Source organism: Plectropomus leopardus, chromosome 24 (genome assembly GCF_008729295.1).
Source record: "Plectropomus leopardus isolate mb chromosome 24, YSFRI_Pleo_2.0, whole genome shotgun sequence".
NCBI classification, from domain to species: domain Eukaryota; kingdom Metazoa; phylum Chordata; class Actinopteri; order Perciformes; family Serranidae; genus Plectropomus; species Plectropomus leopardus.
In genome coordinates, this window is record NC_056486.1 from 15,358,150 (window position 1) to 15,373,074 (window position 14,925).

The following is a 14,925-nucleotide window of genomic DNA, read 5'->3' on the forward strand; positions in this document are numbered from 1 at the left end:
GAAAAGTTCTTTTTTGACTCTGAGTGTAGTAAAAACAGGTGAAAATGTTTTATTAAAATGAAGGGAAATTGCATTGCATCACAGTCTGTCAAAGACAAAATAATTTACAAATGAGGACATAAAACCTGCGTCAGCCTTTTCATAGGCGGATTCCAAAATGATGCACACTGCTAAGAGCAGGAAACAATCACTTATTGAAATATATCCAGTTATGGAAACACACAGAAAATACTTAAAAGACATTTATGAAAGGCACAAACTGATGTCTCAGATTTGGAGAAAAAATAAATCTACCTTTAAAAAAGAACAGAGCAACATTACACATATTTTCAATCAATTCTGGAATTAAGTTAAACAATATTTCCTAGTTAGAAAATGAGAAGTTATGCATTTCTTTACAGCTTGACGTTATCTGTCACTGTCAGAAGCAGCTGTACTGTGTTGTTAAAGAAAGGGTACATATACAGCTGAAAATGCTACAGAAAGTAATTTGCTTACTGATCAAGAGAGGTTCAACCAAAGGATCAATGACTTTAATGTGAAACACCTTGAGTGGAGCTTATAGAGGCAGAGCGTGATGTCATTTTGTTTGTCTTTAGTTTCAATGCTTCTCATTCGGTTGTTAAATACGGATGCCTTCTTACGCGCCTTGGCATGTGATACCCTTTGGTCTTTCTGAGATGCACCCTTTAAACAGCTGTATCGGCTTCTTTGTAGGTTTGAAACTTGGGCAAATTTGCTTGAATTCTCAAATTACGACCTGGATGCCTACCCCCTAATGTTGGGTTCACACAGGGCAAGTAAGTGCCCCAGTATGTTAATTGTTGTCGTCGTCTGGCTGTTCACACCAGGAGATTTCTCTGTGCCCGTCAGCAGCAATTGCTCCTTGCATAATCACACAGAGAGCTCTGTCCCTGCTTGCTTGTGTGCCTATCTGTCTGTGTCCGCTTTTTGCTCTCTATCTGTTTAGCCACAACTAACAAGCATTGTGGAAGCACTTGATACATGATTTATAATTTACCATGATCAAATAGTCATATCATATCTAATATAGCATTTATACCGACTGCATAGCTTGAGCACTGAAAGCAAACGGCCGCCACCCTGTGGAAAATTGATGTACTTTGTGGCCGTAATGCATCCAGTGTGAACCCAGTGTAACAGTAATTTGTGCATTGATATTTACTGTCATCTCATATAATAACTGGTAAATAAATAGGCCTGCGCTTTGTGACCTATGTACATTTAATAGAGTTGTCATCCATGAGGTGATGCCACAGAAAAGCAGTAGTTGTGACCTGATTGGTTGTTATTTTGAAAAATAGACACTTGGTTTATTGTATGCCCCACCTCCCTGAGTGATTTGAAATATATATATAAGTTTATCATGGTTTTTGTCCCAGTAATAAAATACTACAACTATTCATTCGTGGCATTACCTTATGGGATGAAGTGCCAATTATTTTACAGTTATTAATTATGGTGTAATTATTACTTGTAAATTGATAAAGGGTAATGTGCTGTAGAGCTCAAAGGAAGTATCATTATCCCAAAGTTGCAAAAATTAACTGACACATATCCAAAAAAAATGACTACATTACAACCATTTACAAGCAACAATGTTAAAATTATGTAACACAAAGACAGAAGCAAGCTGGAACATGACTATATCAAACCAATTGTAGTCTGCTTTTCACGATGAGCATTTCTTCAGCAAGTGTTTTAATGCTCAAAATGGGAGGGCTGCTTGTTAATTTCTAGTGGATTGTACACAAAAAGTGGAAACTATGGTGCACAAAATATCATCAACTTTTTGCATCTATACAGCACACACTCAAAGTACTGCAGGTTTTAATCAACTCATTATTCCATCAGTGTGACAGCAGTTTTTGTAACATTTTAATCTTTAAAAACATTAGCTGCTTTTAAGTAGGCAGTTGCTTGGGCATACGGCATGGCAATGGACCATGATGAACAGTGAAATTCTTCAGAAAACATTGAGATTGGTAGCTTTAGAGTCTACACCAATGGCATTCCTAGCTGTACATCGATAGACACCAGCGTCTCTCAGGGAAGGATTCTGGATGATAAGGGAACCTTGTGGATGGAGGTACTTGTTTCCAAAAAGGCGTGGCTGTGCACTGACAGCCAAGCGGGTTTTGTCGGGTGTTTCCCATGCTACCTCCACTCTGGGGATCCCAGTTGCTACGCAGTTCAACTGAACAGCAACTCCACGTTTTGCAAAAGTCACAGAGGGAGGGCCGTTGGTAATTCGAGGCGGGTATGCAATTACGATTACTGATACAGAAAGCTGAGAGCTGCCATACTCATTTGCAGCTCGGCAAACGTAGGACCCTCGATCATAGACTGATACTTGTTGGATGGCAAGTGTCCCATTTGGCAGGACAGTATATCGTCCAGCTCTCTGCGGCCTGTTTAGAACAACCCCACTGGGTAGTGTCCATGTTAGTCTGTGAGGTTCGCCACTTGTTAGACAGTGAAGCAAAAGTCCGTCCCCAATCATGACGCTGACAGGAGAGTTGTATCGGTGGTTGATCTCTGGCTTTTTTCCCGGGGACAGTGTGATTGTACGCTCTACAAGCCCTCGGGAATTACGCCCCAGACACCGGTACATACCAATCTCAGCAACAGAGGGGTTGCTGATGACCAAAGAGCCATCGGGCTTGTGAAAAAACTTAGAGAACCGAGCTCCGCTTTGCAAAGGCGTTCCACTGGGTAAGATCCAAGTCACGTGAGGTAATGTCGAACCCTCAAAGGAGCAATTCAAAGTCATGGCATTCCCAACAGTCAGCGAAAGGCTATCTGTTTTTGGACCTCTAATTTGTGGCCTTTCAACAACGTCCTTCACGTCCAAGCTCACCATCAGCTTGACCTCCCCTCCCTCATTACGAGCGATGCATGCCAACTGCCCCGAGTCCGTTCCTTTGGCTGATCGGATTTCCAAGGTACCGTTTTGGTGAACTGTCATTCTGTTGCTGTAGTATGGAGCTGGAAGGATCACATTTCCTGGTAGAACCCACATGATGCGAGGGGTGGGGGTTCCCTTTGCTACACAGTCCAACAGCTTCTGCTGATCCTGGACTGCAGTCACCTTCATGGCATTGGCAGTTCCTCTTAACCCATTGATCACTGGAGATGTTACTAGGACCTCAAGCCTGACAACTTTATGGTCTTGTCCTGCTTTATTCCTGGACATGCAGGTGTAGTTACCTCCATCAAAGCGCTGCACCTTTTGCACCACCAATGTCCCGTCATCCAGCACCTGGTATTTGTCTAACGCAGGGGAGATGACTCTGTTCGTAGGGGATATCCATGTGATGACTGGCATTGGTTCCCCTTTGGCGTGACATCTTAAAGTCACGGTCTCCCCATAGAAAACCTTGACGATCTTTTGGTCTTTATCCTGGATTTTTGGCGGGGAAGTTGCAGCCTTAACTTTGACTCTAACCTTCATTTCGTCTTTGCCAAGTTGGTTCTCGGCGTAGCAGGTGTAATCACCTTCTTCTGGCATGCCTACGTGGTTGAAGTACAGTGTCCCATTGTCAAACACCACATATCTAGAGTTCAGAAAGAGAAATGGAGAGAAATATTGAACACTTTCATGACTGAAGCTGTCAGTTAAGAGTTGTGCATTTTGTGCATTGAACACTTGTCAATTTGTTTGACTAAAAGAGATTTGGTCCCTGTATTTTTAATTAATTGTTCACCTTGAAAATTCCATGATAAAAAAATAAACAGCAAATTTTAAACTGAATTTGAACTGAAATGCAATTAAATACAACATTTATGATAATACGCAATTATGTGGTTTTTAATATTTGGAAATCAACCATTGTAGCACTTGGTTTTTGTACCACAAAAACAAAAGAAAATAACAAAATGCTTCCTTTGGTGTTCGTTTTCCAAGAACTGTCTCGGTAGTGCAGTTATTTGCATGCATGTAGTGTATCTTCAAGGCTTTTTGAAACAGATGTCAACAAAGGAACTGATGTTCTGTCAGCCTTTTCTCATGAGTTCAGTCAGCTATTGTGTGTCAGAAAGAAACACGTTTTGTTTCCCAACCTTAATAGACTGACATGTACTATTTACAGCATGTTCAATGTGTTATGGCAGGGAACAATAAATAACACTGAAATACGGAGGGGGGTTTCGTATTGTTGCAGCACATGCCAAAATTGCTCCTTGAAGTAATTTTCTGTGGAAGTGAAGAATCATTAATCTTTAGGTGGTGAGCTGACACTGTAGTGCTGAGTCAAGGAGTAGTTCCAATAAGTGATATGGACGTATAGGCACTTCTAATGACTCTTCAAATAATCAATTGCAGGTGTATTGATAACTACAACAAATGAACAAAGCTTAAGAGTATTTTAGGAACACCACTAGCAAAGTGTGATCAATTAGTTATGTGACTTTCTTGAATTTGCACAAATCATTGAAGGCTGTAGACCAGCTCCCATGTTAAGCCACGTAAAATTGTCAATAGAATCTGACTTTGAAGGAAGCACAGATAAGTTTGACTTTTAGGTCCCCCTTCCCATTGGAAATCTGTGAATACGACTGGATTAAATGATTTCCTTTAATTTTAATTCATATCTAGAATTTTCTCAGTTATTGGATGCATTGGGGGTATGTGAAAAAAACATTCTTCACAAATTTAATATAACATAAGACTTATTGAGAAGAAGTAAGAAGTTATTGATATAAAAGTAAACTGGTATTCCAACATAATTGGATTTATATGCCAAATCAGTTCAGTGTTACAGTTGGTTACACTTTGAAGTCTACAAGTAAAAAACTAAAACTAAAAACTAAAGTCTTACCCTAGGCTTGGGCGGTATCAGTTTTTCAATACCATCACGAATATAGATACTCCTCTTTCTATTAAACTGGAATGTAGTGCACAGCATGCACCACCAGAGCTCAGTCTCTTGATACAGACCTATGAAGATAACTTTTAGCAATTTTCGTCATTATTTCAAGATTCCCTCCTTTTAAGCAGCTTGTACCTGCGAGTGCGTCCCCCGCTAGCATCTCTTTGTTTCACCGGGTTGACCATGGTACCATCTGGCAGCGCCCAGCTGATCTCAGGATTGGGGAGACCAGAGGCCACACAGTCCACCTTCAGGTCTCCACCATACACCACCTCCTGACTGGACCTCTGCTGCTTCTGCTCAATCTTGGCTGGCTTGGTCAACACGTCGACCCGCAGTAGAACGTAATCATCCCCCAACTTGTTACGTGCCACACACAGGTAGTCACCACTGTCCTTGTTGGTCACTGAATGAACGGTTAGAGTGCCATTGGGGAAGACCTTGATCCTGGGGTCAAAACTGCAAAAAATTATAGAAAAAATAGCATTCAGAGGATATTAATAAAAGCCCAATCCCAAGTCTCTTCCTATGATGAGTTTTGGAGTGTCCTTCACTTAGTGGCCCTTCAAAACGGCAGAGCCATTAGGGTTAGGTTTTGAAATCGTAACCTAGGAAATGGGATGCCACTCAATACACCATCAGAAGCCAACAACAGTGCATAACCCTGCTAAAAAAAAACCAGCTTGACCAGTTTAAGATGGTCAAAGAGGGCATTGGGCCAAAATGTACATAGTTAATGTGGAAAAATGACTAATTTGCTTTTAAGTTCATTACCTGTACTGAGCATCCACCAGCTTTTTAGAGGGTGTCCTCCAGATGATCCTTGGCTCCGGCCCTCCTGTTGCCACACAGTTGAGGAGCAGCCTCCCCCCATAAATCACATCTGTTCTATGGGGGGACGAAGACGTGATACTGGCCTTGGCAGAGGTGGGATTCTTCCTTATGCCTAAGATAACTGTTCTCCTTCTGGATGCCACTGCGTTACTCGCTGAGCATTCGTATCTTCCAGCATTTCCTTGGCCAAACCCCCGTATGTACAGGGTCCCATTGGGGAAGACAAAAAGGTTGCGTCCAGTCACAAACTGGGAAGCGGTGAGCTGTACGCCATCAGGTGTCATCCAGCGAATGACAGGCTGAGGGGCACCTGTGGCGGTGCAGTGAATGTAGGCGGTGCTGCCCTCTGGAAGGGTGGTGTTCTCATGTTGTGTCTGCTGGATCACAGGTGGCAACACCGACACATAAAGGCGGACTGAGACTGTGTCGGCTCCAGCTGCACTGCTGCCAATGCACTTATAAATCCCTCTGTCTGCGTGAGTTGCCTGGTTGATCCGGAGCGTTCCATTACTCAAGAAGGCCACGCGCTGCTGAGGGGCGACGCCAAACTGGGCAGCAGCCACGTGGACATGGTTAGGGAGCACCCACGTGACTCGAGGTGTAGGGTGCCCCTCAACATTACACTCCAAATCAACTTGGCCTCCTAGAGGCACAGTTATGTCTCTATGCCGAGGCTGGAGGACCCGCGGGTGCTGAGACAAGACCACAAGGTTGACAAGCATCTTGTCCGTGCCGTACTGGTTCTGGACTGTGCAGAGATACTGGCCCCCGTCTGTGGGCTGTGTGTTTCTTATGATTAATGTACCATTGGGATAGACCTCAAACCTTTGGACCCTGGTGTTCTGAGCAATACTTGCCCCTATATGAATGGAAAGAGAGAGATTTCAGGTATGAAAAAGGTTTTTTAAGGCCAAGAAGTACTGAATTGAGAAAAGACAAATATTAGACTGTAGGTGAAACTGGGCGTAGTATTCATAAGGTGTACACAAAGACAGTTTTTGTGGGTACCTTATCTTACATAGAAATCCATACTTTTTATTTGAAAAATACTACTGAAGCTTGTCATAAATTGTCTTTTTTACTTATTTTTTGTTACATTGTGCTTTTAATCTACAGTAATATTTTAAGAAGTAAGCACTGCAGTGTAGCGTTAGTTTTTCAACAAGCTTTAACATATTCCACATAGTATTTTTTACATCATTGGTACTATTTAAAATTTCATTCATAGCTCTAGTTATTCCAACTACTTCATCTTCTGCTTACTCGTTTAAGCAGGCATTGCAGTGCAGCATCAACTTTTCAACACTGAGCATTCACACTCGCAGTTTCGTCAGAAATCGAATTCTCTAGTTTTTACAGTTATAATCTTTGAAGCTGGAGCTTTTACATGGGATGCTGTTTAGAGTAGGAGCCAAAGGAACTGTCACACTGTGAAACACATATTTTAAACCTCTGAAATTCATATTTCATATGTATCTCATATATTCATATCAAAGTAGCTTGAAACAAACAATAAAAAGTTGTTCACTTTTGATCAATCTCCATCTATTTTTGAGGCTGTGAACATTGAAAAACATCTTTACTGATGATTAATGTCTAACTACGCAAATTAGTTGTAGTAGTCTGCATAATAGTGATGATTTATATCCATAATTTATAACCAGTGCTCACTGGAAGCTTTAATAAAGCAGACCATGGATAAAAATATACTCTGTGGGCTCCTCGGCAGTATGCAGTTTAATAATTATTTCCATTTTCCCAAGAGTTTGCATAGAAGGAAGTTAAAAGGCTGTCCTGAGAATGTACGTAACATGTTATGAGGTTGAGTCATACATACCACTGGCAACTTTAGTCCATGACAGGAAGGGCATTGGCTCACCCTGCGGCTCACAGGGAAGCTGAGCATCTGTTTCAGCTTCCACACTGAAAGTCTGGAAATTACTCTTCGTTATCCTTGGCTTCCCTCTTGGAACAGATCCCCGTCCAGGTAGCTGGTGCTTTCTGGGCACATCCTGAGTGCTTGTTAGGAGTCCCCCTTTGAATGGATCGGTTTGGATTACAGTAATTGTTGGGGCTGGAGTGGTCGTGTGCTTGATTGTCTGCCCGCTGGTCACATTTAGAGCTGAGGAAGTTGGACTAATAAATAGAGACAGTTTGTGATCATCTGACGGGGTTACAGGATGGACGACTGATGTTCTTCCAGAATCTGATGTGGTACTTGGTTGGATTTTTTGGTCTTCACTGTCTGGAAGGTTGTTGACCTTGGGGGTCTCCTGAGTGTTGGCCTTCAATGTAGGGCCTATTTTGGCTCCTGTGGTTTCGGGAAGTGTGGTATGTGGTATTACTCTAGATGGGATCACAGTATCAGGCCTTGAAGAAGTCGTATAAGGAGGAGTTGTGATGACAATACTCGTGGAAGATGCATCGACACCGATTCGTAAGTTGAAGTGCTGACCTACCTCGGACTCACTGCTTGTGGTTTGATTTTGACTTGAACTATGATAAGACCTTTCAGGCACTGTAGGTGTATTTGTGGTAAACTGTTCTGTGTCCAAATCACCCTGAAAAGGCATGCTCAGTGTCGTAACGAAGCCACTTGAATTGTATCTGGAAGTTTCCTCGATTTCGTGCTCGATCAAGGAAGCAGCTGAGGCGAATGGGGCTGGCAGCGGTGATAAATCCATGTCAGTCTCTCTCAAAAGGACATCTTCACCCTTTTCCGTTGCTGTGTATTGATGGTCTGATTGATTCTCCCCGACATCTGTTTGCACTTGCGTTACAATGAGTGAACCCTCTGAGGAACTGTCAGAGCGTGGCGTAGGTCCAAGGTCTCCTGTAACGCTTGCCCTTTGTGTCTCCTCTGAGGGTTTAACAGGTGGAAGAGGACTACCCGTAAACCCCTGCTGAGTGTTTAATGTGAGCAAGCGTTCCGGAGGAGATACACTCTCTGAGATTCCCAAGGCTGTTTGAGAACTTGTCTTTCCGTGACCCACTCCTGGAGAGGTTGTTGGAAACGATGGTGCCGCTGATGTGCTTATGAATAGCGGTTTGGCCGGGGTTGGATGGCTGTCGTTTGTTTCATTGGGAGAAGCCGGTTTGGTGGCGGCCTCATCGTCAAGCCCTGAGACTGTGCTCTCTTCATGACTCAGTCTGCCTGATGACGCCGCTTGGCTGCTGCTGAATGGAACAGTGGTATTGAAATTGGCTGTTGTAACTTCTAATGGGTCTATTTTTAGCGGTGTGGAGTCAGTGGTCGTGACTGTTGCTAAGAGATCATTTGCAGGTGTGGTGACTATAAACTGGGTGGATTTACTTGGCTTTTGTTTCCTTCTGTTTGGCCTTCTGCGCCGACCCCCATTCCTTCTCCTGGAGTTGGGTTGTCGGGGTCCTTCAGAGCCCCTCCTCCTGGTTACGTTGGGTGCAGTAGTTAGAGAAACTGTTGTGAGCATTGCTTGACTTTGCAAATCAGGAAATTTTGTGTCCTTTGGCCGAGTATATGGCTGCAATGTTGTTGCGCTGAGATATTTTCCACTTTCCTCTTGGCTTGTCTCTGATTCATTGGGGTTGACCGAGGAGATAATTTGACTTCCCCTTGAAGAGAGTTCTCCATCATTATTAGAGCTGGCAACAACTTTTGGTCTATCCATATTCTCCCTTCTCTCTTTGGACTCATCAGCTGTTTTGACTCCATCGACATCTGTATTTGTGCTATGGCTTTCTTGTTGAGAAAATGTAGTCCTGCTGCTTGCAGTGTTTGTGTTAGCCTGCCAGAAAGTGACAGCGTGTAGGGGAACAGATGTGGTCTGTGGGAGGAAAAATACACTGTTTGAAGTTGTGTGTAGATCCAAGTTTGTATCTTGGGTTGTGTGCTGTGCATTGTGCGCGGTCTTTATTGTGTGAGGCTCTGCTGTAACAGATCTGCCGTGTGTGTGCTGACTGCTTGATGTCATATCCTGTGTGTTGTAGTTATTAGAATTCACATGTGTGCCTTGGCTTTGTGTGTTGTGTTTGTTCATTTGTATTTGTGTATATTGTGCTGGAGTTTGCGTTGTGAAATAATCCTGACCCTCTTTTTCCTGCAAAGTCATTCCATCTGATGATCCCTCAGGAGTATCTTGTGACTGTGTTGTCTGCTCTGACGGTTTTCCCTCAGTTGTATGCTGAACTGGGAGTGGGGTCACAGTATTTTGAGTATTTCGATCTCTAATCTTTGCCAAAATATCCGCCCATTTCTCCGGGTCTATTTTACTCTTTGACATATTAATCTTTCTCCTGTTCTCGACTACATTCTTCCTGTCTTCGACACGTGACACTGTTGGTTTCCGATTCACCGCCGGCCTCCGCAAAATGCTCCTTGATGGATGGACGCCCCTCCTGCCAGGGGGCACACCTCCTGGGAATCTCCTTCTTGAAGGATCCAAGCGGCTCATTGGAGGCCCCACTTGAGTAACCTCAAAGTCCCCTGATGCCTCCTCTGCATCCTCTGTTTGGACTTTTATCTGCGTGTTGATCCCTGATGCTGACTGAGGTCTTACTTGAAACTTCCTGAGAGGCCTTATCGGCCCTTTGCGGCGGACCAGAGTAACTTTTGTAGCCAGTGTATCCACACCGTGTTGGTTAATGGCAATGCATCTATAAAAACCATTGTCCAGTAGCTGAGTCTGTGGGATATGTAAAGTGCCGTTGGAATAAACCAAAGCTCTGGAGGAGTTGGTTTGGAAACCCACTATGTTGCTGTTTGGTAGAATCCAGTTAATTTCAGCATCAGGGGAACCAGATGCCGTGCAAGGCAGGGAAATAGGACTCCCTGCAAATCCTTGGACAGTTGAGGCATCCTCTCCTGGTGGAGGGCTGGAGGATTCCTGCACTGTCAGATAAAATGGCAAAACAGCAAGGTCTCCATGAACCTTTGCTATGCAGTAGTAAATTCCAGTGTCTGTATGGCTGACAGCTTTAAAGACCAGTTGTCCATCACTGGACACAGACACTCTGTTGTCTGCACTGCTGTACGGTGCCTCCACCTTGGAGCCATCTGGCAGCATCCAGTGGATGACTGCTTGGTCAGAACTTTGCACGTTACAGTCCATTTGACTGGGACGTCCCAGGATAGCACTCAACACTTTACGGGTCGTGTTCGTTGACTCGATCATAACCCATGTCCTCCTCTGTCTACGCACCAGCTCTGTCTCCACTGTCTCTGAGAAGTCCGTGCTCAGGGTCAGTTTTACCATCTTGGCTGATGACTGAAGTCTATTCAGTTGAAGGTCTGCAGATGTTTGCATCAGCCACTCTGGCTGGGCCATGATGTTAGCTTTAACACCTGTGTAGTACTGGGCATCCTTGTCAGAGTCCTGTCTGTACACATAGGTTGGATGAGGGTCTTTTGTGAGCATAACGCCCCTTTGTAAGTGGGCTGGGACACTGCTGTAGTATGCGATTAGCCTCCATAGTTGCTCGTACTTTTCTCTATCAACAGGGCATTCGAGATCCACTGACAAAGTGATGTTGGATGCTAGCTGGAGCTGGTCAATCTGCTCCCAGTTGATTTTGGTAAGCTCTCTTGGCTCGCCAACGACACACTTTAGATCCACCTCGTTTCCATGTTCGTCCGATAGGCCAAGAGAGATGTTTCCAAATGGTTCCCTGAAGTCCTCCATGGTTGTTACCTCACTATCGACATCATCAGGTGGGGAATCCCTGTCAGGAGAGCTGATGATAGGGCTGCTGCAGACCAGGTTCTCCAAATCTTGGAGCTCCTTTCTCAGAAGATGCCTGGGAGAGGAGCACATGGGACACAGCTGGCCTCCTGGAAGAGCCCGGTCCTTTTTACATTTCAAGACTCCTGGGGAAAAAAAAAAACCCACAAAGCTACTAAATAAGACCTTGGAGCAGTCTTGAAATATTGTCTTTCAATGTTCACATGAATATAATTCACTGGAAACACTCTAAAGCAGTGGACGGAACTTGAGGGCCAATTTTGCAAAATGAGAGGAGGCCAGGGGCCAGTTGCAGCAGCCCTATACATGTCTCTAGTATTTTAGGACATTTCTGGGTATTTTTGTCTTGGATTTAAGGACGTTTCTAGGATTTTAGAATATTTCTAGGATTTTACTCCAGTTTCTGGGATTTCAGGATTTTAGGATGTTTCTAAGATTTTAGTGTGTTTCGAGGTTTTTAGTATATTTAGGATTGTATGATTTTCGGACATTTCTAGGATTTCATTCACATTTTGGGGACTTAAGGATGTTGCTAGAACTTTTGCAGGTTTCTGGGATCTTAGCACATTTGTCAGATTTTAGGACATTGCTCGGATTCCAGGAAATTTCTAGTAATTTCGAAAATTTTTGGGATTTCAGATGATTCAAGGATCCCAGGACTTTTATAGGATTTCAGAACATTTCTCGGATTCTAGGAAGTTTCTATAATTCTAAAAGGTTTCTAGGATTTTAGAACATTTCTCAGTTTTTAGGATATTTCTAGGCTTTTGGGATGTTTCTGAAGATTTCTAGGATTTTAGCATTTTAAGGATTTTAGGATAACATGGGCTTAGCTAGGACTTCTTTCGGTTGTTGAGGGAGATCCTCCACTGGCACTTTTTTGATAAACAAGCTCTATTTTTATATATTTTCATGCACTCTGGCACCTCAGTTCAAAATCAATTCCCAGTATAAATCACTTTTTTGGGCCACAAGTTGAGTATCACTGCTTTGAAGTATGACTTAAAACCCCTTAAACCACAAGAATGACGAAAGGTCTGATAAAAATACAGTATAGAGATGTAATTTCTAACCTGGTGAGCTTTTCTCCCACTCATGGAACCACCTCATGTTGCAGTCGCATGTCCAGGGGTTCCCATGGAGGTACAGGTTCTCGAGCTGAGGCATGGTCGCCAACAGCCTGGAGGACAGTGATGTGAGCCCGTTGTCTGACAGATATAGGTGTCTCAGAGTGGACACAAGGAAGTGTCCCATCAGGGTGAAGGTGGTGAAGGTGGCGGGGTGCAGCTGCTGGAGCCGGTTGCCCTCCAGCTGCAGCAGCCGCAGGGAGGTGAGGCCCTGGAAGGCGTCCGGGTGGATGAACTCCAGTCGGTTGTGGTCCAGGTGTAACCGGGCCAAGGACCACAAACCCTGAAAGGTGTGTCTGTCGATCTCTGTCAGCTTGTTGTAACTCATCTTCAACATCTAAAACAATGAGCCACAAGGAGACAGAAAGTCATCATTAGTAATCATGACATCATCTGCCGCTGCCAAACCACCACGATTGCAGACTTAAGGATTTAGTGTTTTAGTACACTGGAATCTATGATCTTTAAATGTTTAAATTAAGTGTCTCTTTTTAACTCCCTGATGAATCCTTGCATGCCGAAACACGCAGGAGTGTTTTTAAGGTCTATCATGACTGTGCCAGGGAGTGCCTTAGAGTCTTCTCTCTGGAGTTTTCAAAATAAGTGTCACTTTTGTTGCTCTTAACCGTTTAAAACCTGAGCAAATTGGTTTGATATATTTTTTAATTTTTTTTTTCAAAAATATGGTGAGAAGGAAATGAGCAACTTAACAAGACATGGCCCCAAAATTAGCAAAAAAAAAAAAAAAAAAAAAAAAAACAAGAAAATTACCTGAGGGGCAGTGTGTATATATATATTTCATGTGTGAAATTGAGTGAAAAAATTCTCACAAATGTTTTTTTCTCACAGTTTTTTTTTGTGCAAAAAATTGTTGTTTTTTTCCGCAAAAAAAAAACACTTATTTTTTTTATTTTTTTTATTTTTTTTACTTAGAAAATGAATCTTGGAAAAAAAAATTCTCACTTGCCCCTCAGGGGCTTCCGTAAAAAACAAAAAAAGTTTTTTAAAAAATGTATATGAAATGTATATATATATGCTTATACTTTTAAATACATTTTGATACATTCACTGATTCGTACCTGCAGTGAGGCGAGGTCCCTGAACGCACCGTGGGGTAAACTGTGGATGTCGTTCCCGTGCACCATCAGAAGCTCCAACTTCCTCAGACCAGCCAGCGATTTCTCCGTAATCTTATTAATGCTGTTGAATCTGAAACAATAAAATAAACATTAAACCCATTTATAAGACAACATGCATTGCGTCAAATCCTTTTCTTACACATTGAGAGCCAAATCCAACCAGGGACAGTATAACAAAATAATTGACTGATAACTGGACTGACCCCAGGTTGATGCGCTCCACGTGTTTGCTGACGGCGACTGGGAAGGTGGTGAGGGAGCGGAAGGTGCAGTGGAGCTCAGAGGGCTGGGGGCAGGAGCAGGACCGGGGACAGGGGACTGAGACAACCGGGGACAGGATCATCAGCAACAGCAGAGTGTGGAGGACGCACACGGTGGGAGGGTCCATCTTCATCCGAGAGAGGAGCGCTCACTGCAACTGCCCGTCTGATAACTGCTGTTATAATCAGCAACACATTATTATTATTTATTGATTGATTATTAGCATTTTTCTTGTATTGCATTTTGAGGACATTTTTCAAAGGGAGGAGGGGTGACAAAGCAGGGATACTCAGCTGGGTTTGTTCGGGGGTCACTTTTGCATCTTTGAACATTTCTAGGATTTTAGGACATTTCTAGGATCTTAGAACGTTTCTAGGATTTTAGGACATTTGTAGGATCTTAGAACATTTCTAGGATTTAAGGACATTTCTAGGATCTTAGAACATTTCTAGGATTTAAGGACATTTCTAGGATCTTAGAACGTTTCTAGGATTTTAGGACATTTCTAGGATCTTAGAACATTTCTAGGATTTAAGGACATTTCTAGGATCTTAGAATATTTCTAGGACAACATTTGTAGGATTTTGGGACATTTCTAGGATTTTAGGACATTTCTAGAATCTTAGAACGTTTCTAGGATTTTGGGACATTTCTAGGATTTTAGGACATTTCTAGGATCTTAGAACATTTGTAGGATTTTGGGACATTTATAGGATTGTAGGATATTTCTGGGATGTTAGGGCATTTCCGTGATTGTAGTACAGTTCAGCAATTTCAGGACATTAGTAGGATTTAAGGATGTGTGTAGGATTTTAGGACATTTGTTGGATTTTAGTACATTTCTTTATTTAGGACATTTTGGTGATTTCAAGACATTTGCAGGATTTCAGGACATGTCTTGAATTCCCATGCAGTTATAGGCTTTCAGGACAATTCTAGGATTTTAGGACATTTC

At 42.9% G+C, this 14,925-nt stretch overlaps 1 protein-coding gene across 1 annotated transcript; it reads right to left on the reverse strand.

Annotated features, from left to right (window-relative positions):
• Positions 1-24: 24 nt before the first annotated feature.
• On the reverse strand, positions 25-14,175 carry mxra5a (matrix-remodelling associated 5a). The gene is made up of 7 exons (XM_042513055.1): positions 13,913-14,175; positions 13,650-13,779; positions 12,517-12,907; positions 7,564-11,568; positions 5,667-6,585; positions 5,028-5,351; positions 25-3,578 (listed from the first exon to the last, which is right to left on the reverse strand). The coding sequence occupies exons 1-7, from the start codon at positions 14,101-14,103 to the stop codon at positions 1,988-1,990; spliced, it is 7,551 nt and encodes a 2,516-aa protein (XP_042368989.1). The 5' UTR covers positions 14,104-14,175; the 3' UTR covers positions 25-1,987.
• Between the last annotated feature and the right edge of the window lie 750 nt (positions 14,176-14,925).